The sequence below is a fragment of the Kryptolebias marmoratus genome, linkage group LG19, assembly GCF_001649575.2.
Source record: "Kryptolebias marmoratus isolate JLee-2015 linkage group LG19, ASM164957v2, whole genome shotgun sequence".
NCBI lineage: Eukaryota > Metazoa > Chordata > Actinopteri > Cyprinodontiformes > Rivulidae > Kryptolebias > Kryptolebias marmoratus.
The window spans coordinates 19,588,321-19,613,879 of NC_051448.1; the positions used below are offsets into that span (position 1 = coordinate 19,588,321).

Consider the following 25,559-nt stretch of genomic DNA (forward strand, 5'->3'; position numbering starts at 1 on the left):
AAAAACTAAAGGCCAAGAATTCCTTGAAGGAAGTCATACAATCCGCCGCCTTTCATGCCAGAGCTTTAAACTAAAATTGTATTGCGTTGAGAAATGACAAAGTTATAGGCGTTTTGGTCAAATCTTAAAAATAACTTAATGTGCAGTCTTCTAATATTGCAAGCCTTTGTGTGATCTGTGAGTGCATGTGTTGAGGACGACTCTCGGCCACAAACACACCGAAGTTTAGCTCAGAATCTTTATAACTGACTAAGTTTGAGCCTTTTTTGTGATGAAAGGGTCAGATTACCAGGTTAAGTTTGGTTGAATGCAAAGTTAACTACTGTGGCAAAAAAATAAGGGAGACAGGAAGACTCAGTTTGTTGTTTGAACAATTTACTATAAAAGAAATGTCAAACAGAACATCCCAGACCGGTCTGAGCTGTAGAATTTGACCTCAGGTTGTCAGAGAGCTGATGTGAACAAAGCTCATCAGTGAGACAGAACACCACCATCACTTAAAGAGCAGCAAGACCAAACACTGACCTGGGAACACGAGACAGGATGGTTCTGTTAGACCTAATGAGGATGTCCCAGAGACCATTGGTATCTTATTATCACTAAATCACAGTTTTCCACAACTTTAATCAGTTGTAGGTGTTCATCCAATAATTACTTTCTAAGAGTCACAATAAAAGTCATGAAACATTTAGCTGACAGACAAACAAAGTTAACTCCAACAATTATTGCCAAAGTTTTAAACAAAGATCTTATGAAATCCATAGCACTTGGAGTATGTGTTGGAGATGACTCTCAGCTGCTGCTATGCCAAATTTCAGCTCAATATGTGTAAAATTAGCTGAGTTACACCCATTTTTGTGATTAGTTCTAGATGTGCAAACAATGGTTCTGCAGGTTTCAGTAAAACATGTCTGGTGGTTCATGAGATATTTTGCTAACAGACACAGGCAAAAGGTTTATGGTCCACCCTATGGCAGTGAGCAATAAAAAAAACTAACTTAAAAGTTTGCTTCAAAACTGTACTCAGGTAGAGAAAACTACTAAATACTTGAATTTTCTTTAACTATCTGACTGTGCAAAATAAACTCCCATTTTAGCAGAGAACAATATCCAAAAAATAGCTTGGCATTAGAGAATTAAAGTGTATTTATTTTCGTTTAGCAACACTGACAGAGCTTCTTTTTTGTCTGCAACGTTCCAATGATTTTCCTTGTGACGAGGCTTTTATTTTGACGGCTCAGACCGGAAGTCGTTCTTACACTCTCGCGAGCCTGATGGTGCCGGAGAAGGAGGAGGCAGAGGACAGGAGGAGGAGAGGGTGAGAGGAGGTGAGGAGGGACGTGCACTCATTGTTAACAAACTCGAGGAGCGGCGCGTGAATTTTCGGGAGAACATTCAGGTAAAGTTGGTTTAAATTCATCAGCGGTCCTGGGTGTAGATGTGGGGGCGGGTGATTCTCCCGAACGGGCAGCTTCCGTCGCCGCCCGGCCCGTCGCGGCGGACGGGTAACGCCGGTGTACGCTGACTGCTACCATCAGTAAGGACGGACCAACCGTCATCTTTTGTTCGGACTGTGTGGCTTTGGCGTTTCTCCCCGTCGAGTCCGCGTTTTAGAGGCTGAGCTGAGCCGCTTTACGGAGAGGGGGGGAACAAGACCCAGCACCGTGTCGAACCTCCCGGTTCTGCTTATGTTCTCCTCTCGCAGGAGGAGCACCTCCTGTTAATCTGAGGCGCTTCAGGAGGAGCTGCACAGGTGGGCTAAACGAAGCACGGATGTCGCATTAACCAAACTTTAAATTCAGACCGGGTTTACTGGGTCTGTTGTTTTATTTAAACCTAAATGAAGAGAAATACAGTATATGTTTATGTTAATGAACTGTAAAGTATTCCCGCTGATACGGGTGTGTACTGAGGTGTAATAGTATCAGTTTCCGTTAATAAAGATGGCGTCATCAAAACCAGGCTGAAATATTTAAATATTAAAAGACTATTCTGAGCTTCAAATCAAGGTTTATTTAACAATATAAATATCTGTGTATTGGTAAGGATTTTTAAATTTCTCAGGAATATCAATGTTTTATAAGTTTTTTATTTTTTAATAATAAATGTTTGGTGAATAAGGCTTTTATTGTTTAAACCAGTCAACTTTTGTGTAAAAATAGGTGATAAAATTTTCTCAAAACAATCAGTATTTAACACGTTTTAGTTCAAATGTTTTTCCTGCATTCCTGTTTTTGACCATATTTTATAGATGTTTAGGGATCTTTCTATGCCCTGTTCTTTGTCATGATTGTTTTTTTTAACATTTCTGGGCTCTCTGGTTGCATGTTGTTTCCATCAGTTACCTCTGTCAGGTGATGGAGGTCCTGTGACGCTCTGTGAACTGGGCGATGGATGCAGACGGCTTCAGCCACGAATATGTCGGACTACGCTGGCCAACCAGGACCGTTTCTCTGTGATCCGAGCGGGAGGAAGACCCTCCTGACTCCTCCGTCGTGGTGAACGAGCCTCATGGTAGCAGGTCTCAACCCTTTATCCTAACCAGCCGCCTCCTGGGTCTCCCGTCTCATCCGCACAGACCGGTAATGGATCTCCTCTGGGCGCTTTCCGTGTCCATGCTCGCCGTGTGCGTGGCCATCCCCATGGACGCTGCGGCGGGGAGCCACAGCCTGTTCTCCTGTGAGCCCATCACCCTGCGCATGTGTCAGGGCCTGCCGTACAACTCCACCTTCATGCCTAACGTGCTGAACCACTACGACCAGCAGACCGCCGCTCTCGCCATGGAGGTACACCACACCGCTGACATGTCATGTTGGAAAAGATGTAACCGGCCATTTCCTTTGTCAGAAATGGTGCAGACACTTCCAGATAACTTTACTGATGCTTATGCTTTTAAACCAAACCCTTTAAAATATTTGGACTATAGTAATTTACAAGTATTCACAGAAAAAAGTACTGCTTTAAATGTTATTAGCAGCTCTCTGATTCAGCACATCAGGTCAGCAGGTAGATAAAATGTGCTCATACCAAAAAAGAACCACCTAAATTAATACAATGACACATAAAATATCCAAATGGCAAAAAAAATTAACTATGAAGTCCAATACAACTGTAACCAGTTCCTGCACAGAGCAAAAAAAAATCTAATATCAGACACTCAGAACAATTGTAGCACATACAACAAATAAAAACCTGTTTTTTATTTTACAGAACACTGATGTTAAACCTTCAGTAACGCAGTAACTATTTATGTTGCTGTCAGGTTTTCTTTAAACCACACAAAGGAGTGTTGAACGGCTTGGGTTGGATGTGCTTAAATAATGAAGTCTACCCAGTTTGGAGCAAACGTAATTACTGTTTTTTTTATTTATGTTACGTAGACTGTACATTTTGTAATCTCTACAAGCTGTTTTTTGTATATAATGTAGTAGCAGGTTTTCCAGATTTTTTATTATTTATTTTTTTGCTTTATTTTGTTTGTAGTTTATAGAAGTTCAAAATTCTAATACCTAACATGTCTACTTAATATGATGTTTTGGTATTTAAAGCAGCTATGACTTGTTATGTAAGGGTCTTATGGGATTTCAGTGTTCGTACCATGGACATCAGTCACCTTCAGTGTCCACTGAGAGAGAGCCAACTTCTTCACATTTATCTGCCGGCACTTCTTTTTAACAAGCTTTCAGTAGGAAATGAGGTTTTGATGTTTTTGTCCCTGAAGGGTCAGAAGGTGACAGATTTACCAGGATGCTGTGTGCTCACATGCTGCACATCTGGCTTGTTTGCAGACACAACATGTCGGGGTTTTTCACATCAGCACCTGGTCACCAAAGCCATTTTACATAACAGGCTTTTGGACCGTTACTCTGCCACGCCTGGGAATAAAGATTGGTTTCAGTTTGGTGATGGAGTAAACATCTCATTTCTGGGTTTAGCGAGTCTCTTATTGTTTTAATCTATAGATTTATATACGGCTGCTTTTACGGTGCTGTTATCCTCTTAAATTTAAACAGTCATGGAGCAAAAGCCTGTTGAGTTAATCCCATCCGTTATGTAGGCTGATCCATTGTTGAGGTGGTTTTATGGAGCATTTACAGGCCGTTCTACATAAAAACATTTGACTGGATGCTCTGCTGGAGAAACTCTCAGCCCATCTGCGTGCGTATCACTCGTCTATATTTGTGTTTGTCCTTTTCTCTGCGTCATCTTAACATTTGCGCCTGTTCTCAACTTCGACCCTGCCCCGCCCCGCCCTGCCTGGCATCATGGCGGTGATGTCGATATGCCTGCCAACCATCTGTGCTCGTCCCGCTTTGCTGTGCTTGGGGAGATGAATGGCGAGGTGGAGGGCGTGGGGAGCAGTGTGCCACAAAAACCCAGGGTGTTATGTAACCTCTGAACATGACCCATCCTGCTGCAGCATCGTGTCACTTCACCGCTGCGCCCTTACGTTGGTTTAACCTCTTAAACTAATAAGAAGCCAATCAAGGATGGAGTCGAAGCACCCTTGTTGTTGTTTTTCCATTTCTGCCAAATTCTTTGTCTCACTGCTTCTCCTGCACCTTTGGAAAAACTTGAGTTAAAAAAATAAATATAAAAAAACCATCAGAATGTGTGGCTCAATTAGGAATAGTTTGCTGTGACTCTTGGTACCAGTACAGAGTTTAATGTTGATGAAACTTTTCAAAAACTGCTAAACAAAATTCCACATAGAAAAAATGAACAAAACAAGAAAACCCAGCCCTCTTTGAACAATGTTTCTACTGTTAACTATATCTGGACTCATAAAGGTCACAGAAAATTGGACATCACATGAATGAACTGGTATTTTGAGATATTTAACAGTTTTTACACATCGTAACCTCTTGAGCTGTCTAAACTTTCCAAACCTTTTCCAAAAACACTTCTCATTCCTACAAACTGTGCACTTCTTGTCCTCCAAACATAGATTTTTTTTTTGTCCTCTCTTATCCTGTGTCTCTCTTGCTGTGATTGGACCTTTAGTTTTATCTCAAACCTTAAATAAATAAATTTGTCAAATCTACATAAAACACTGCAGAAAGATAAAAACTCTTGTGTGACGATCAGAGGCTTCGGACACTTCAGGATAGTTTAAAATATGTTTTATAATTTTTGGCACAGGGTCTGTTTCTCCGAGGCTTACTTTTTAGCCAGGATTTCTGTCTGCCTCGTTATGAGAGGCGGACACAGGTGTGTGGTTACCATGGTGACCCTAGTCAGCCACCGACAGTATTTTTTTTTACCTCAGTTCTCTTTCTGCTTCTTACACAGTTGATGCATCAAACCGCAGACATTTTGTCAAATTACTATCAGGCTTTAGAAAATAAACTTTCTCCAGATGTTTTTTTGTTTTGTCTTTAGATAATACTACTCTTTGTGTTTTATGGTGCATGGAGTGTGGTTTAAAACATTTAATGAAAAGTTTCTGACTCAGTCACAGGGTGTGTGTCGCATCGAACAAAAAGAGGCACTATAGTTTTGACGGTGTTCACTTTGATTGGTCATGGATTCACCATTAAGTCTCTTTTAGCGCTCAGAACGGCTTGTTGGGCTTGGGTAACTCATGGAAACCCAGTAGGTTCCAGATCATGGAGAGACCGCTCCTGCTTTCCCCGATAACTCGGCCCAGATCCAGTTCACGGGGGGATTCGAAGCCTGTAAGACGCTGAGGGCAGCCAAAGGAGAACTGACAGCTGATTTTAAAGGGAATTAGGTCTGCTTAATAGCCATTATTATCATGATGAATGCCCTGCACCGTGGAGAAGCCGGGAGTTGGAGGAGAACCAGCGCCTGCAGTTCTTGGAGTTTTTGTTCAAACCCCCTGAAGTGGTGTCTTTTTGGATTACTTTTCGCATGCTGTCTTTTCAAAGCTTTTTTTTTTCCTGGGGTTTTACGGAAAGTGGGGCAATTTATCATCACGCCACTTGTTATAAACCCATAAAAATTTGTAGAACTACTCTCTAATGATGTTTATATTGGGTCGTTTTTGTGAAAGACTGGCACCAAGTGCAGCAACACTGATGCTTTGCTTTAACAAATTTTAAACGGGGATTAGATGTGTGTAAAAGACAATTGAAGGCTTTCACAAATACTGAGAAATACTCAAATGAGCTGATTTCTAAAAATACTGCTCTTTACGTTCTGGTGTTTATCCTCTTCCAGTCCATCATCGCTGACCGCCGTATGACCTCACAGCTGAAATGGGACATGGGCCTCGAGGCTTGAGAATTGTTTTTTTTTTTTTTTTTGCCACAGCGACACTGTGCTACACTCTCATAAAATAAGTGAGAGCGTGGCGGATTTGACTGGCATCAGAAAAAGAGAAAACTAAATGGGCTAAAATCCTATTATTTCCGCCCTGGAGTTCTCTGCAGCTGATGTAATGCAGCGTGGACTCATCACAGGACATTAGTGAAGCTTTTTGAAGTATTCAAAGTAGAGGCATTCAGTAAAGACGTACAGTTTGACAGCAACACAACCGGTTTTTAATGGTGGTAATGTATAAATCCCACATTTCTGGCTTTGCATATCCATGGTTTTTAAGTTGTTTTTTTTGTTTGTTTTGTTTTTTTTGGGGGGGGGGGTGTTGCTGTAAACATTACTGTTGGCTTATGATTTTTTGTTTTGTTTTGTAAATCGCAGAATTAGGACTGTTACCATCTGTGTGAGAAATGCACTGAATTAGCTTTAGAGTCTGTATTTATCCTAAGGTCTATTCCTGGGCACCAGGCTGATTAAATCTACTAAATGTAGAAAATCTAACTGTTGCAACTAAACGTAAATATATTATTTAGCTTTTTTAGCAAAAGCTAAATATTTGATTCTGTTGAAGCTAAAAAGAAATGTCTTCCACTGTTTGGTAACGTAAAAGCAGATCTTTTGAAGGCTTTCCGTGGAAAAGTTATAAACAGTTCTTACAGCAGTTTACTGTAGATAGTAGGACAGATTTTTAAATGTCAAAAATCAATTTTGTTCATGTTAATCCGTGCTGCCACTTTAAGACAGTCAACACATTTGTGTAAACTTAAGTGATAAATACGCTGCTTATTTCTTTAGCTTTTTTTTAGGGCTTTTTCAGTCTTAATTAGGCATCTATGCTAATTTTTACTTAACAGCCTGCGATTCATCTGAGTTTTTGACATATGTTATTATGCATTCTTTATTAGGCATAACAAACTATAAACCAGTGTTTATGTAAAATAAGACAGCCATTTAAGTTTTAAGATTATTAAAATGCATCAGTAATAAATTTATAATTACATCGCAGACCTTTGAATTGACCTCAATTTGGAGAAATACATCCACGCCCAGAATGATGGCAGGTGCCAAACTACTGTGTAGATAAACATAAGACAAACAGAAAACAATGTTAGGATAGGAAATGTAATATTGACTTATGCTTATTATTGAATATTTTATTTATAATTTAACAGAAATACCCACTCGGACTAGTAGTTAGCTTGTCATTCTGGTCAGAATGGTGTTTTGTTTCTTTGTTTCTCTGGTCAAAGAGCTTTCTGCAACAGGTAAGCTAATAATTGTTCATGACCTTTCCACAAAACCTCACTTCAAAAGATCTGAACTGTCCTTTTAAGATATTTAACAAAGCACTGCTTTAAGAAGAGGAGAGCATGTAAGGTTTTTATTTAATCTGTAAGGTTTAAGTCATGTTGCTGCCATGGCTTGAAGGTCTTGTTAGGGCCAGATGGACAAAGTGAGGGTCGCAGCCAGCTGAGGATTTTAATTACATCAGACTGATAACTGGGTTTGTGTAAGCTGAAGCCAATACATCATTTTAATGGTGGCTTGATAAAAAGATAGTTGCCTTGGTGAGATCCTGACCAGGATAGCTGATGTTTTATGCTCATTTTGATCAGGTTATTTAGAGCATTTGTTTAAAGAGACACTGACAAAGTCTAAACAAAGAGCACTTTTTAATCTGCTTTGTGCCACTCAGTCCCCTTTTCCTTTCAGCTCTTTTAAATCAGCCTGTTGTCTCAAGTGTACAGCAGGTCCAGATAAACTGTGTCAGATTACAGCTGCTGTTGAGGATAACCCAGATACTCCGCCCAGCCTGAGTGAATGGATTTGTAAAGGAGCTCTTAGATTTGGGTGTTTGATACTTTCTGCTGAATGCTGGAACAACTCTCTGATGAATTCAAGTCTGTTCAGACATGCAGCAGTGAACTGAAAACTGGTTGGTGAAGATGTATCCCTGTGAAGCACACACACACACACACACACACACCCTCACACACACAACACGGTGTGATAAATCCTACCCAGCGTGACTCGGGCTATAAAAGAGCCTGTTGTTTTATTTAATGTCCAACACCGTGTTTATTGGCTGAGGAGTGAATAAGAAGCACATCCAGAGAGCGAGGAACTGGTCCACAACAACCTCTTGTGTGTGTGTGTGTAAACGGATGATACATGCTGCCAAAGCTTAAGGTTTTCAAGCACTTTTTTAGTAGTGAATGACACGGCCGATTGGTCGACCCATCTCTCCTCCCAACTCTCTGCCCCCCTCCTGAACCTCCTTTGTCCTCCCCTTCCCCCCAGTGCAGGACTCACCCGTTGCCTGGGAAACGGTCCCAATTGTGCTGTTAACAAAGGGAGCAAGGGCTTTTATTTTTCACCTCCCGGGAGGTGGTCCCCTCCGCCCTGCACCCTGACCTCCTCGAACCCTCCTCTCTCCCCGCTGATGCATCACTCGTCGCCATGGTGCTGAGCTTGGAAATTTGGAAATTTGAAATGGCAGCAGAGGAGAAATAGAGCGACACGGTGAGGGGGGTTGAAGGGCTGAATGAAGGGAGGGGGTTCATAGGAAGAGAGGTGACTGGGAGGTATTTATAAAAAACCAAATCATCACAGACCAGTCGACCACATCGGGCTCCTTTTTGTCAGCGAGTCACAGTATCTCAGCAGCCGACTCCAAGCCTCCATTAAAATCTAATCACTGTAGTGTTTGGAAGGCACACCCAGCCACCAGTGGAGGCTCCTAATTAAACTAGGCTGAATTAATAATGAAAATCACAATATTCTTTACGTGCTTCAGACTGCATAATGTCAGAACTGTGGGGTGAAACAGAGGTCAGGATTGTTTTTCTACACAGCCTGAAGATCACAGGTTTTTACCCACATAAAATATGCAGACATTTGCACACCCGTAGGAGAAGTAAAATAATTTATGCCAGTTCACCACGTTGGACTGAATGTAGATGTAAACTATGATAATTTGAGGGGTGAAAAAATAAAAAACATTTCTTACTCATCTGCATGTAAAGCAGGAGTAACTGAAGTGGGCAATTTATTCTTCCAAAGCCGCGTGTGTAACTGCAGAGGGCAGGATGCTCTATTCTGCAAAATAAAGATTTTAAAGTTATTTAAAGAAAATTATTTACATTAGCTGCTAAGAGTAGACATTACAACTGAGCAATGCAAATCAGACCCAGTTATACTGAGACTGGTTTACCTCTCATATTGAGATTTTATATTTTATACCAATAATGAACATTCACATAAACATTTGAGGAATAAATAATGCATGTTTTGCTGCATTTCAAACATCAAATTAACATAAAATAGGTATATATATATATATTTATATTTATTTATTTATTTTTCTCTGTTAATATAAATTTAGTTTTTGATGGGCTTGAACAGATGCCCTGAGGTCATATTTTACACCTGAGGAAGATGTGACGACTGGTGCAGGTGACTGTCAGTGTCTTGGTTTAGCTGTCTTCTCATGTGTGGACAGTTCTCCTGTCCCTTGTTTTTTTTTCCTCTGGACACATTAACAGCAGAAGCCTCCAAACACTTATAACTAAGCCCTCCATCAGAGATCAGCTTACTGTTTTTAGCCGTTTTGTGAGAAATCATAAAACTACTCTGACTGCTGCATTCCTGGATGTAGCCATGTAAAAAGCTTGGTAAAAAGCTGATGCCTGTTCTGCATTTCTGTGTTTATTCTGACTGTACTGATTTAATTCATAATTGTTAAAAAACGTTTTGTTCTTTACAAACTAAGCACACTGCTTTGCTACTGGATTCAGTAATTAAACATTTAAAAGTCCAAATTTTGTTAAAACTCTACGTTCTGTATCAGTCTGTATTTTTACCATGTGCTGACATTATGGTAAACCCTAAATGTCTAACTCTTTAACCAGTGGAGAGACTCTGCTGCAGCGTGCAGACAGAGGCTGAAATAAACGCCCACTGGCCTTCAAAATAAAAGCATAACAAAAGACATCTTTTTCCCAGTCATGAGCCGTCCACAGCTGTGTGATTTTTCTCATCTTCCTCCCAATCTTTTTAGATTCAAAATCTTAACAATAAGAGTGATAATCCCAGTACTTGTTTTTTATTTACTGACTCTGTTGGGTGTTTGTATGATTCTGCTGCGGCAAGAAATCTCAGGTTTTGGCATCTTAAATCTTAGAGTTCAGTGAGTCGTAGGGTGAAACCTCTGATTTGAGCTTCTTCCAGCCTTATCAGGTTGGATTCTGTGAAGTTTAAAGACCGGGTCAACAGCTTTGTGTCTCTTTTAGTGTTTCCTGGGCCATTCCTGAGCTGTATTTGTGTTGTGGCTGCACTGACGGAGTGCATTGTCCAACTGGTGAAGGCAGCTTGAAGCCAAGTACCAATGTTTTCCACAATTATGGTCTAGTGACACAATCTGAGTCATTTACCTGGCAGCGTTTCTGATACTGTGGGGCTGATCTTTAATAACGTTTTAGTCTGCTCTTGGTTTACTTTAATTCTGTCTTTACCTAACAGGTCCAGGATTCGTTTTACTTTGTATTTATTTGACAAATCTTTTACCTTTTTTTTTTTTTTACAAGGCGTTAAAACAAAGACTGGTGCTACGAAGCAGAACTATCTGCTTTACAATCACCTGTCAGACAGTTTTTCTTTCAGAATGAAAATATGCTCAATAAATATTTCTAAGAGGAGTATTTTTTTTTCCAAAACAAATAGTACTTAACTATATTGACTATGATCATCTTTTCTCTGAAAGCAGCTTCTCTAAGATGAACTGACATGTGAGGCTGTGTTTTCAGAGTGGTCGGCTGCTTCAAGTTTTCAGGGATCAGAAATCACCAACAAAACACCGTAGCAGTGGGATAGAAGCTGAAAATACATTAGCATGTAGCCGGTGGACGGAGGCGTATAACACATGCTCGATTCTCCTACCACGGCCAACTCAGGGGTGAAAAATCACTGTGACAAACCTCTTACTATGTACTGGACTGATGGTGAACCAACAGTTCTTAGTTTGGGTGGTAAATCCAAAGGAAACTGGATTCTGTGGAGACCGAAGATGTTTCATATGTTTCATCCACCTTTAGCTTGATGTAGACTCTGAAGAAATCGAGGAGGAAGATAAAAAGGGTAGGAGAAAAGGTTTAAAATTAGAAAAGTGGTGAGTGAATAGAAAGACTAACCTATATATTTACTCAAGCGTTTCCCCTGCCATCTCGCTCTGTCGTTCAGTAAAGTGCGTGTCATTGTGCTCTGTAGTACACATCGGTTGCCTGCGGGAATCAAAACAAGGCTGCAAGAATGAAGATGGAAGCCATTTTTAACTGCATTAGCTCATGTATGAGTGGTTAGCCGTCTCTGGATGGGTATCACTGAGGAACTAATAGATGTTGCGGACAACAAAGCAGAAAATAATCTGTGCACTGTTGGCAATTTAAAAATAAGGTCAGAATTTTCTGCTCCTGTTTCTTTTTCTCCAGAGAACAATGTACTCAAGTAAATATATCATTTTATATCTTTACCTGTAGTCACAGTTTTATCACAAGTCTTACACTGATTTTTAACTATTGATTATTTTTATTATTATTATTTTGCAAGTTACAAAACAGTGCAACCAAACTTTTTTTTCTATGTAAAAACAGCCGTAAAAGGAAAAACAATGTATATAGTGAAAATCTCACTGATAAAAACCTGTTAGTTCGATGTTCAGGTGATTGACGATGACCTGTAGAAATGGGGATCTTTAGTTACAACAGTTGTGTTTTCATGGATGATTCTGGGTCATAACCTGCTCGAAATGTTTCTGTTACTGTACAGTGGAGCTCAATGAAACATGATCACTCAGTGAGCGTATACTCTGCTGAGTGGAGACATTTTATTCTATAGAGTTTATTGTTTTGACTCTTTGTTGTCCTGCAACAATTTCGTACCTGTTACAGTCCATCTTTTCATCTCAGAGAAGCGATACGAACCAGTCTGATAACAAACGCTGCATTAACACAGAGGCTTTGTCAGCCCTAACACCTGTTATAACCCCGTTTCTTAAAGACATCTTAGAAATGTGCTGTCAGGAGGACTTCTGGACATATGGTGTGACCAAGGTCTCTCAAAGTTTGAATCTGATTGCAGGTGTTGTAGCGACAACAAGAGGATAAAATTGTACGGCTTTGAATCTAGATGAGTTTCCTGCTGCAGTCTGAGCTGGAGGAAAAAAAAACAGAACAAGCAGACATCTTTCAATAGTTAGGCTATAGATGGTGTACAGTGTAACATGAAGGAATAAAGGTTGTTCATGTTTTTATACAAATTTTCTAAACTGCATCTCCATCTATGTGAAAGCAGCCATTTTGATATTTAATTTTAAAAAACAAAATCTAGAGATTTCTTAGTACGTACCACAAATCTGTTGAATTATATCTGGGTCAGAACAGTATCAGGTCTTGGTGCTCTGTTTATAAAATACTGTTTGATGATATCTATCCTTCTAACAAACCATTTACTACCCCTCTGTTCTCTAACATCTCCTCCCTCCCCCCTCAGGGCCTGTCTGTCTGTCATACAACCTTCAGGGTTTAAATATTGGGGGGGAGGGTGCACACTGTGTGTGTGATTGACTTGGGTGTGGTTTGAGACCTTTCTGTAACACAAACGGCACATATACGCAGATGAACATGTCGCAAAACCGTCGTTTCCTGTTTAAAACTCACACATTCCTCTTTGAGTAACTGTAGATTACAGATGCTGCCCTTTGGCACCATTTCTGTGTGAATTTGTTGTTGCCCTGCTTTGTTGATGTGTTATTGTGTAAGTAATAAACTTCCTTTGGTAGTTTTCCTTCTGATTGAGTGTACGCACGCTGTCACAGTGTCAGTCAGCCCCAGCGTGGTCCTCCCTGTAACACAAAGGGCCTGTCTGCAGCCCTGTGTGTGCCTGCTCCTCCTCCTGTGTGGATGTGTGAGGGAAGGAAGGGGGGGGGGGGTTATAAGGAAAGGGGCCCCGAGTTGTTTTTATGGACTCATCTCCAGAAACTGTTTCCTTGCTCCACTGATCCTTTTGTGGCCCTCGCTGGTTCACATCCTGAAGTCGAAGCCTCACTGAAGCTCGTTATTTTCTGAAACACACTTAAACTTGTTTCTCTCCGTCTCCACGTGCAGCCGTTCCACCCCATGGTGAACCTGCAGTGCTCGCTGGAGCTCAGGATGTTCCTCTGTGCCCTCTACGCCCCGGTGTGCACAGAGTACGGCCGGATGACTCTGCCCTGTCGCCGCCTCTGTCTGCAGGCCAAGAGTGACTGCTACAAACTGATGGACATGTTTGGTGTCAGCTGGCCTGAGGAGATGGACTGCAACAGGTTGGTCCACGAGCAATGACTTAATTCAGCCTTCTGTGGGAGGAGTAAAAGACTGAAAAGCATCAGTATTAGCTTTTTATGTTTGATTGAATGTAGAAAAATAAGGGTTTACGACAGAGTCCCTTTAAATTGTTTTGTTTGTGATCTAATTCTCAGCACGTGTAGCCTGCTGTAAAAGTTTAAACAGCTGAAATTACCCTGAGCTCATCGTCTCCTCTCTTCCCCCGCAGGTTTCCAGACTGTGATGAGCCCTACCCCCGTCCTGTAGACCTCCTGTCCACTTCAGACACAACAGAGTTGCCCGTCTCTGTCCAGAGGGACTACGGCTTCTGGTGTCCTCGGGAACTGAAAATTGACCCAGAGCTCGGCTACTCCTTCATGGGCGTCCGGGATTGCTCTCCCCCCTGTCCTAATATGTATTTCTCTCGTGAAGAGCTGGCGTTTGCCCGATATTTTATCGGGGTGGTGTCCATCGTCTGCCTGTCTGCCACCCTCTTCACTTTCCTGACTTTTCTCATTGACGTGTCCCGATTCCGCTACCCCGAGCGACCGATTATATTTTACGCCGTGTGCTACATGATGGTGTCCTTGGTCTTCTTCCTTGGGTTCCTGCTGGAGGACAAAGTTTCCTGTAACACCGCGAGTCCTGGGAGGTTTCGAGCTTCGACTGTGACTCAGGGCTCCCATAATAAGGTATAATCCTCGTCTGGCGTTCTCACTGTTTTTATTTCTGCCTGTTCATAATCTTAATGTTTCTTAATGTGTTTATTTTTCTGTCTCAGGCTTGTACTCTTCTCTTCATGGTGTTGTACTTCTTCACCATGGCCGGCAGCGTGTGGTGGGTCATTCTGACCATCACCTGGTTCCTGGCTGCTGTTCCCAAATGGGGCAGTGAGGCCATAGAGAAGAAGGCTCTGCTGTTCCACGCCTGCGCCTGGGGTGTTCCCGGGGTCCTGACTGTCACTCTGCTTGCCATGAACAAGATCGAAGGTGACAGCATCAGTGGAGTTTGCTTTGTGGGGCTGTACAACCTGACAGCACTGCGCTGGTTCCTGCTGGCCCCACTCGGACTGGATGTTGTGGTGAGGAAGAGTATTGACTTACGTTTCTACATTACTGCACAGATATATGTCTCATGTCTTTAGCTAATTTTTTTGTTGTAGATAAAACTGCTATAAATTGATTTATATTTGTGTACAGGGCTTCAGCTATCAATTATTATAGTAACTGTGCACTCTATTCAGTAATCCATCAGTTAATCGAGTAATCACATATACATGTGATACACCAATGGAGCCCAAACCTTCATTGGAACAGAAAAGAGCCGTCTCCAAAGTGTTGCCACAAAGATATAAGCATAATATTGTCCAAAATGTCTTTATATGCTGAATCATTAGGATTGCCAATAACTGGAGCTAAGGACTGTAGCCCAAACCCTGACTGATACATCTGAATTTGACAATTAACAGATGTGATCAAAAACCTTTGTCCATATATACGTATGCAAGATTCATGGGATTGTAAAGTGTAATTGTGTTTACAGGGAACTTTGTTTTACTCTGAGTGAACTTGAACAATGTTGTTGATGTTGGAGCACTGTGGTAATAAGTTGGTTTTATAGAGTGTTTTCACTTTTCTACTGTTTGATATAGTCCCAAACTTTTGGCCTTTTGTTTGGTCTTTTTCTTCGATTTTCTTCTGTGTTTGTTGCACATAAAGTGTAAGCATGTTGTCCACCAGTGATACCTGTCCTCATAAAACACTGTGTCCACACATGGAGCTTTGAGGATCTTTTGTAATCAATTTATTGGAGTTGCTTGACCAATTGTTTCAGCTCTACTTGTGTTTATAGAGAGTCTCTCCTCTTATTTTCTGAATAAAATAAGAAATCCAGAAGGTGGTCTGACCCCAGTCCTTTTCATGTGTTATTCCAGGTGGGTGTGGTGCTCTTGCTGGCAGGCATCGCCGCACTCAATCGGGTGCGCATGGAGATCCCCCTGGAGAAGGAGAACCAGGAGAAACTGGTAAAATTCATGATTCGCATCGGTGTGTTCTCCGTCCTCTACCTGGTGCCTCTGCTGATCGTCTTAGCCTGCTACCTTTATGAGAGCAGTTACCGAACCATCTGGGAGACCACCTGGGTCCAGGAGAAGTGCAGAGACTACCACATCCCCTGTCCCTATCAGGTCCGTTTCCTGAACATGTTCTGACTTATTCCTGTCAGAAAGCCTCTGCTGGTTGTACTGAAAAATGTTTGCTGATATTAGAAGGGTTTGTTTATTGTTTCAAAAATGTAGAATCCATTCATTCCTGTGGAAAGCTGGTGTACGTTGATCAGTTTAACTCATAATGTTTTAAAGAGAGAAACTGTTTGTTGTCAGAAGGTTGGATTATAGAAGTACGTACATAAAACACAATAAATAAAAAATAACTCAACAGTTACATTAATTTCTGCTTTTTACAAACATTTACAGTCACGTTTAGTTAGCTCTGGTTTTAAGAATCAATTCATACTGAATGAAGCTCTGTCAGTACGACCTCACTAAATACTCACGTTTCAGATATAGTTAGAGCTGTTTTAAAATCGTTTTTACACACCAGACATGTTAGCATGATCACAAACTCATTTTCAGTGTTATTAGTATTTTCCACACCTCGGTAGGAAATGAAAAAAAGAGGGTTTTGGGAAAATGCTTATTTCTGTACTATAACCACTGAACATGTAAAAGATTTTAGAAGCAGATGTATAAGTTAAACAAACAGAACATTTTTATTACTAAATAAACAAGAAGTACTTCATTTAATTTGGTCTTAATGCTTAATTAAAGAACAAATCCTAATGTGAAAATATCAAATAAATAAAATGTTGAACACACCAAGCTTCTAAGCTATCTGAATGCTAGAGTATTGTTCGTACGAGGGTGGTGCTTATTCAACACCAGGCGATTTAATAAGGTTTATTGCATGATGGAGGGTGTTTCAGAGCTTTTGATTTATGGCCCTTTTGGCTTTCCATACATGCCCCTGTGGCGCTGCTGCTGCGGATCAACAGAACCCAAACCCTTTCCTCGCTGCTGATTCGAAACAAGCAGCTCTTCAAACTCCTGCGTTTCATCTGAACTCGATATTCTTGCTTTTGCGTTGAAGTAAATGTAGATCCTTTTTCTGCCGTTGCAGTGAGCAGCAAGCGATGAAGGGATAAAACCTGTCATCTGGATCATCTGTCACAAACATGATTAGTGATAAGTGATGATTCAGTATGAATACATGCATTTTACCCGTATTTAAAATATCGTTTTAGAAACTGATATCTGCTCACTTTGTTACTGATGGTAGCTGGGATAGCGTGGCAGTTAACAATAAATGGACAACTAAGATGTTTGAAAGTAAGCGGCTGCAGAAAACAGCTGGATGTGTTTTGAATACAGACTCATTACAGAGCGAGAAACTGTGTGTATCAGACCAAGATTCACAGTCGTTGATCAGATGTCTTGTTTCACTGAGCTGCAGCAGCCTCCGGCCTCGGCACTCTGTTAATATTTTAAACTGTGTTCTCAGTTTCCTCCAGTCTGTCCGCTAACAGACACTCTGGTTGTTAAAAGTTGGGGGTTTAACCTCTCCTCACCTGCTGCCGCGATGCAGCTGGGCCTCAGCGGAGGAAAGAGACGGAGAAGAACTCGACTGCTCCTAATCTGCGCCGTAAATCCTGCATTGTGTAAGAGAGCAGTGCTGTAATCCACTGTGTGTGTTTCTGCAGAGAAAGGAGGGGTTCGCTGGGGTCAGATCCAGCTCATCTGAACACAGTAAACAACAACAGGCAGTGAAACGCTGCTGAGTAAAAGCCCCACTGAACGCCATGAAGCCACACACAGTCCATGCTGTGCATCAGAAAGTTCGATTTTTCTGACTATATTTATCTTATAAGCCTTCCTCGAGGCTGCGCAGCGCCTCAAACCCCACACGCCGCGCAGAAAGGAGTCTTATTTTAGATATAAGTCCTCACAGCGTGGCTGCTGCGTAGGTGAGGTCACCGACATTCAGAGTGTAATGAGGGTGTAGTCATCCTTCTCTCTGGGCTTTAACGAGCGTATCTCCGGCTCGCTCCTCCGCCTCGCCCTCTTATTATGGGGCCATCAGGACTGAATCTGTGTGTGACGGAAACAGAGCAGACCCAAGTCAGCTGCTGCGTCTGAATAAATCACCTCATTCTTCAGCCTAACTGCAAAGATCTCCGAGTTGAAGCTGATGTTTCTGTTTTAGAAAAAGGGGCAGGTTAATTTAGAGGTTGTCAGCTTCATGTGAGAACAGAAGATGCTGCTGCTGCTGTGTTTATGCCTCCAGCAGGGCCGCCCTGTTGTTAGTGAAGAAGTGGAGCAGACAGACACATAAATACATACAGTATACACACACAGGGAGTGAATCATCTCTCACTGCTTGTTTTCACACAGGAAGACTCAGGATTACAATTCTAACATACCATGGATGCATTTCTCTGCATATTTTTAGCTGAAGGGCTTGATTATATTAACATTTTAAAATAAAAATCATGTTTTAAAGCCTTTTTTTTTATTTGGAAGAAGAGCTGTAGTGTGTGACGAAGGGATGGAAACATCCCTGCTCAGCTGTTTTACTTCCAGAGAATTATTCCCAATTTCCTAGACAGAACAATAATATGTTCACAAAAGAGAAAACCGATACAGAACAGCCTTTGTTCAGTTTATCCTACCTGTCGCTGAAAAGCAGGCAACAAACGTTTTCAGGAAACTTACAGAAAGTATTCACTGGATCAACATCTGCAGCTGATTATTTTATGGAGTCAAGCTGATTCAAGATGGCCGCCATAGCTAATCAACCTTAGCAAACACAAAAATAGCTCTAAAAGTCATTTTTATAGATATTGAGCTACAGTTTGGTGTGGTAGTAGCTGAGAGTCATCTTCAGCACATACTCTGAGCACTAACAGTGTCAGCTCTCATATTACATGAGGTCACACACAAACTCGATTTTAGAGTTTTGTCCAGAACAGCTACCACTCTGTCATTTCTCAACATAAGACGATTTGAGTTTAAATGTCTGACCTGACACTCAGAAGACTGATTTTAAAAAAGGACTCTGAACAGTTCGAAGTTAAACAACAGCTTATTTAGTAAAACTTTTTTGTATCTTCTGTTGGAGCTAACCTCAGTCCTGAAACAAGTCTACGGTTTTTATCTGACATTGGAAAACTAATTCATGAAGGAAACACAAGTTCACGTCTAAAATCTACTCTTTTCTGTTGAGTAATGGGTCCAGATCAGTGTTTACAGTTCTGTTATGTTGTGTAAAACTGCTGAAAAACTGAAAACAAAACCAAACCCCTCTGACATGACAGTCATTCCTACAGGGACTTGGAGGCCTTTCGTTTAGGTCTGTGTCCAGATAGTGGCTCAGTTTAATTTATTAGAAGAATGTATTCAGACGACACATCTAAACATCCTTAGTAAATTGTAAAAACATCCCTAATTTGTTCCTGACCTTTTTAATTCTGTTTTTAAGTTCTGCAGTTTTTCCTGTGTTTTAACTGCACACTTTGACTTCCCTCTCCTTGTGCAGCTCTGCGTTCCAAACCGACCAACACAAGTCAAAGTCAACGTTTTCCCGTGTTCCTGTTTCAGGTGCAGCAGACCAGTCGGCCCGACTTGGTCCTCTTCCTCATCAAGTACCTGATGATGCTGATTGTGGGAATCCCCTCGGTGTTCTGGGTGGGCAGCAAGAAGACCTGTTTCGAGTGGGCCAGTTTCTTCCACGGCAAGAGGCGCAAAGAGTACGTACTTCACACACACACACTGATGGGGTTATTAGGCTGCAGACTGGGGTGACACAGCTCCGTCTGATGAGACTGATATCATACAGTCATGGTAACAAAAATAAACACTTCAGTTTTCAGAGGAAGATCCATCTCAGATTTCATGACATATTGAATTGTGATACTATTTCTTGAACATAAACTAAACTAAATACAAAAACAGAGTGTGGAAAACTAATTCTTGTGCATACAGATCAGATGTACTGATGACCGGATCATCAGGGATCACCTCTAGAAAAGCAGGAGTTTTGTCAGTTTGCTGCTCTGGATCGAGCTGGGAAGGGTCAAAGGTCATTTCTAAACAAATTGGACTCCATTTTTACAGTGAGAAGGATTGTTCACAAAAAGCAGACACTATTTAAAACTGCTGCCAATCTTTCCCTTCCATGTCAGAGAAGAGCTCCATCTCAGACAGGCCTCAGTAGGTTAAAGGTTAAAGGTTAAATTGGAGCAATTGGAGAAAGGTTAAACAAGTACGGCTTTCTGGAAGGGCTGCAGGAGAGAACCTCTTCTCTCTAAAACAACATGGCTGCAGGACTTCAGTTTGTAACGTCTCACCTGAATGAAGCGCAGGACGTCTGGAATGATGAGACCAAAGCAGAGATGTTTACTAACAGTGCAGATAAATAAATGAAAATGACACAGTGTTGTTGTTTATCTGAGATTGTTTATCATGTTTTAGGCCCTGGTGAGAATCAGATGATGTGTAAAATTAATGATAGTCTTCATGACTTTACTTTTCTGATTCATTCATGATAAAACAACCTTTTAAAAGTCTTGGATCAGACCATAGGCATGATTGAACAAAAATCAAGCAGTAGTGGATTTAACACATCACTTCTGAACAACACATTTATTTTTTATGGTGGGGAACGGCCAGTGAGCCGAATAAAGTGTCCAGTTTAGATGTTAAAAAAAAAAAGGGAACTGAAATTCCTTAGAGGCAGATTTGCTCCCAAACTATATTTGTTACTGACCTGATGTTAGGAGACCTCTGTGGAGGAGACAAAGGAACACAGACGTATTCAGATGAAGGGTCAGCAGTCTAAAGGCCTCAGGTGAAGCAGGTTGGATACTTGTGGTGGAGACGGATGTCCTCTCTGTCTGAGGCTGGTTGATGGTCCCTCTCTGTATCACCCCCCCTCCCCTCCAAACTCAGAGCATTAACCCCCTCTCCCACCGCCTGCTCCACCCACTCCTCCATCCTCTTCTACCACCCCCACCTCCCCACCACCTTCCCCCTCTCCATCCACACCCTGCTGCACCTCTCCCTGCCTACACTGCCCCTCTCCTCCTCCTCCTGCAGTGGGATGGTCAGCGGGAGCCGACAGGTGCTCCAGGAGCCAGACTTTGCCCAGCTGCTGTACAGGGACCCCAACACGCCCATCGTGAGGAAGTCGAGAGGGACGTCCACCCAGGGCACTTCCACCCACGCCTCCTCCACCCACCTGGCCATGCTGGACGAGCCGCCCAGCGCCAGCACCAGCCGGGCCGGCTCCGTCCGCAGCGCTCGCTCCAAGATGAGCAGCTACCACGGCAGCCTGCACCGCTTCAGAGACAGCAGGTGGGGATTGTGTCTTTAAACTCCGCAGAGTCCGTCTGTCCTGAAACTCACTCTGTGTTCGTCACCGCAGACACACCGGCTCCAGCTTCCGGGACGGAGACGAGCGGCCGCCGTACGGGAGCACGCCTCGCCTCAGCGACCTGTCCAGACACTGCAGCGCCAACCGACTGGACTGCCTGTCGAGGCACGACTCCACCCTGAGGCTGGAGAGCCAATCACGGCACAGCAGCATCAGGGACCTGAGCGCGGCAGCTCAGGCCGTCCTCGGCGTCCCCGGAAACGGGATCCACAGGATGATGGAGGACGACGGAGCCGCGGCCTGAGCAGAAACGGACAGCAGGAAGGAAGACAAACTTCTTTGGAGGAAATAAAGAATGTGGAGAGATTCACAGAGAGCAGGAAGGACCACTGTGGGTCCGGTTCTGGGTAAATACTGGGATCCAGGCGGAGACACAGATGTTGCTCCACTTTGGGATGCAGTCAGAACTGAGAGAAGCGAGTTTGAATCTTTGCCTTAAAACGTTTCTCGGCTTCATTCCAAACAAAGAAACACATTTAGTGTTGCCTTCTTTACACAAATATGAAGGATATTTTGGTTTTATTGGTGTCATAAACAAAGTCGAAGTTTTACTGTTGGACCTGAACGTCTGAGCCTGTCAAGAACAAAATGTGAACACTGACAAACTGCACTTGGGGGCGGGGGGGGGATGATTAGATTTATAGTTTTCCTCTTTGGTCTGAATGCAGCAAGATAAAAACATTAAATCCAAACTCCTGGACAGAAACAGAAGTGAATTTGGCTGATTCAGAAATAAATCAGAAACTGTTTGTTTTCTAAATTTGTATCAGGAAGTCAAGAGGAAAAAAATGCAGCACTGGACTCGATGAAGTTTATTTGACTTGTTTGTTATTTTGCTAACAGAACAAACAGACAAAAACATTGTTGCTTTGCCTTTGGGTCATTAAAAAATACCCTGGTGATTGTATGTCCTGGCAGAGATCGGCTCATTGGTTTGTTCCGTGAGAAACCCTGGTTGTGTTATCGAGTTCTTGTCCAGCTTCTTAGTATCACTAAACACGACTCTTCGCTGTTAGGATTAGTTAAACCAGATCTCAAAGGAACTCTGGATCAGCTGAACCTGCTTCGTCGCTCAGATCACACCTCAAATTAGTCAAACTGTAGAACTTCTCCTAAATGTGTCTCTACTTATAGAACCTGTAAATGTTAGATGGACTTGTTCATAGATGTAAAGAGTTTTATTTGTAATAAAAGTTTTTTTTTTTTTTTATTTGGCTGCAGTGCTGCGTAGCAGAAGAAAGGAGCACACAGTAACTCGGGGAGTGTATTTGTAACAGCCCTCCGCTTTATTGAAATACATCGGAGTCGGGTTAATATGAGTTCTCCACACAAGAGTGGCAGCCAGTTCCATACATTATTTTTTTTTGTTTTGTTTTGACCTTACACCTTAAATATTTTTGTGCAAAACAGGAATCTACATCATCTGTAGTGGGTTATCCTCAGTAAAACGCCCAAACAGTCCAAAAAAAAAAAAAGTAAGTAAAACAAACTGAAAACAAAATGATTACATCTATAACATGCAAAACTGTACAAATTATTACAAAGCAATCCTAGAAAACAAAACGTGTAATACGATATGAGCGCAAAAATAATATGGAAGGTACTGTAGATAAGACCTCTGAAATGTCAAGGCGCTGCTTCTCATTTGAGATTTTCTTCCACGCAAAACTGGCACCTCAGCCGTCAGACGAGACGTCGTCCCCACCCGGGTCCCGTCCCTCCCCACCCCCACCTGCCCAGCCTGACGCACAGACCCACCTCAGGAGAGAATTCACTGGTTCGGACTTTTCCTGAGTTTCCCCTTCCTCACTCCTTATCTGGGAACGTCTGGGATCAGCTGTAGAACATGGAAGCATCCCCCCCCCCAGCTGACACTTTCTGCACTCCAACTCCAAACGTTTTCTAACATGTGGTTTGAAAATAAAACCCAAATACCTCTGCGTATACAAAAAGAAAACTTTAAAAAAAAGAAACCATAATACTTGGAATGGGTTGCTGAGCAGCAGGAATCACGGCTGAAGTCCTTTTTAAATGTTTCCCTTTCTGACAAGACGAGAAGAAAACTGATCCTAACGAAACTTCAACAAGAGCTGAATGTTCCTACAAGTAAAACCTTGTTATAGCCAACTAGTTTAAAAAATGTCTTTCTCACATTCTGCTCCATGAGCGGGGCCTCGAGGAATAAGTCGGCGAGACTGAAGTGAGATTCTGTGAAAAACATAGCAATTAGTATCTTACCTGTAGGAGATAATGCCCTGGGTGACCTCAGGTTGGAGAAACGGTTTATGTTCGACAGAACTGATGAGCTAAGGGCTAGTCCGATTGCAGCCGAGGCCAAAGTGGATCACTGTCGTCATAAAATAACCCAAATTTCAAAGATTTGATCAAAAGATAATTCCAGCGGTCAGTTTTACGTTTCAGTTATTCAGAAGACGTAGCTCGACCGGAGGTCCTGATATGTCTGTAAGGCCAAAATGGTGTCCACTCATTTTAGAGTCTGCTGTGGTCTTTGGCCCAGTTCAGACTAGCCGTTAGCTCATCTGTCCTGTCAGACACAAACTAGAGTTTCAAGCTGTGACTGTTCAAAGAGCCATCTACAACACGTAAGATATGAATCGTTCGTGTTGTTGACACAGAACCCCACTTCAATATGGCCAAACCTTTCCTCCAAGTTTGACAGTGAACTGGTGAGGAAGAGGAGACGGGCTTGTTGGTGAGAAATGTCCTGCTCAGCCAGAGACCATCAAGACGGGAAAACGCTTTTCTTTTTTAATAGTCTTTTTTTGTTTCTTTAAAAGAAGAAGAAACGGGCCGAGTTCTGAGCTGCAGCCTGGATATTTTTCCACGTCAAGTCATTTAATAAAACGATTCATCGACACGACCAAGAACCTAAGTGCTGACTTTCCTGCAGGCTTTTGAAGTGTTTACATTCTCATTTTAGTGTTTTTTTTCCAAATCAAGAGCTCTTACAAATGTGTACAACACGTGTTATACATATAAAACAAACAAATGCAAAAACAAAAAAAATTTACTGGTTAAAGTGGTTTAAAATGGCTTTTGTGTGTGAAAACAACCTCAAATCACTCAAAATAAACAAGAAAAACACAAATCAGAAGTTTTCTTTCCCTTCCCGTGTATCTATAGTATTTTCCTTCTCATATATTAACTCTCTGCGTTGAACCTATGTACATCATGGTGATGGGAGTCGACGCTGCGGCTGAGGCTGCCGGATGATGATGTCGCTCGCTGTGAACCAAAGGGGTGGAGAGCGGTGATGTCACGAGAGCTTTTTCGCCGCCGGTCCAAACAAAAACGTGTTACGAAAGTCACTGCGCTGAGCATCAGGAGGGAAATAAAAACAAAAAAATCGTTCCTTTTCTTTCGCGTTTCTCCAGATTTGAAATTTGTGCAGCACCCAAAAGAGAAAGCGGCTGCTTCCTGTCTGCTTCAGGCCACGGAGAAGCGACGTGAGCTTTCCTCGTCTAAGATCGATAAATAAATTAAAACTGTCCCCTGAAACCCAACTGGTCCTATGTACAAGTACAAACCTTTACCTCTGGGGTCCGTGTTGCATCGCGTCTCTAAATTAATCTCTACAGAATGAGGGGCGCAGACACACACACACACACACTTGCATCCTCAAGCTTCAGCGCCCACATAAACACCACCACCCCCTCCCTCTGAACTTCCAGAGACGCCAGAGTGTTTCCGCCCGTCGTGGAGGAGCGCTGAGCGGGCTGTAGAGTGGGACAAATGTTCATGGGGGGTAAAGTGGGAGGCTGCGGAGGAGGGGGAGGGAGGGGGCTGCGGTCGGCCGGTCTGTTGGTGGGGTTGCGTGGACGAGAAGTTGAAGGGGAAATGGAAGAGCGGCTGCCGGTGGGGCTCATGTGTCCCAGGCCATCCTTTCTGTGCTCTCCAGGGACAGGGACTTGGTCTTGTGTGGGGACGCTGGACTGGGGGGGCTGCTGAAGGTGGAGCTGTTGGAGGCTGTGGAGTGACGGGGGGAGTCCGAGTCCTGGTGGGGAGGGAGGAGAGAGAGAGGGGGGAAAAAAAGGAGGTAAAAACAAAAAAGACAGCAGGAAAAACATCAGAATCTGTTTTTATTCCAGGCTGAAGCTTGTGTTTTTACTACAGGCTGCTCCTGATTCATGAGGGAGGGGGGGTTTAACTCGTTGATCTGCTGTGTGGGATTGTGCTCCCCCCCTCCCCTCCTCGTTTTACTCTTTGTTCCACATCATCAGCAGATCAACGGCTCAATTGACCAGAAATGATCAGCTGAGAGAAAACAAACATGCAGACAGAGCTGATGAGGGGTCCAGACTGAGCTGAAAACACGGCCCGACTCCCACCAGGAAGTCACCATGTGGGGGCTGAGTGTGTTTCCAGTTCAGTGGCGTCCTCAGGTTGTGGAGGGCTGGGGGGGGGGGGGGGT

At 42.5% G+C, this 25,559-nt stretch overlaps 2 protein-coding genes across 10 annotated transcripts in view; one reads left to right on the forward strand and one right to left on the reverse strand.

The window, feature by feature from the left end:
* The first annotated feature begins 1,258 nt into the window (after window positions 1-1,258).
* Window positions 1,259-22,612, forward strand: fzd3a (frizzled class receptor 3a). 6 transcript variants are annotated; one of them, XM_037981655.1, is made up of 10 exons: window positions 1,259-1,328; window positions 2,342-2,786; window positions 13,443-13,639; window positions 13,870-14,332; window positions 14,422-14,721; window positions 15,574-15,663; window positions 15,753-15,825; window positions 19,294-19,442; window positions 20,644-21,048; window positions 21,119-22,612. In XM_037981655.1, exons 2-10 carry the CDS (start codon window positions 2,586-2,588, stop codon window positions 21,476-21,478), a joined length of 2,238 nt encoding a protein of 745 aa, XP_037837583.1. In that variant the 5' UTR covers window positions 1,259-1,328; window positions 2,342-2,585; the 3' UTR covers window positions 21,479-22,612. The 6 variants fall into 6 exon arrangements, with proteins under 6 accessions (XP_037837583.1, XP_037837581.1, XP_017264641.1 ...); XM_037981653.1 differs by having other exon boundaries at window positions 1,273-1,399; XM_017409152.3 differs by having other exon boundaries at window positions 1,273-1,399; window positions 20,791-21,048.
* Window positions 22,393-25,559, reverse strand: part of cdc42bpab (CDC42 binding protein kinase alpha (DMPK-like) b) — an 89,305-nt gene continuing 86,138 nt past the window's right edge. For all 4 annotated transcript variants that reach the window (XM_037981652.1, XM_017409146.3, XM_017409145.3 and 1 more), the window contains one exon: window positions 22,393-25,142. In XM_037981652.1, coding sequence (XP_037837580.1) covers window positions 25,011-25,142 — 132 coding nt within the window. In that variant the 3' untranslated portion in view covers window positions 22,393-25,010. The remainder of the gene's footprint in view (window positions 25,143-25,559) is intronic.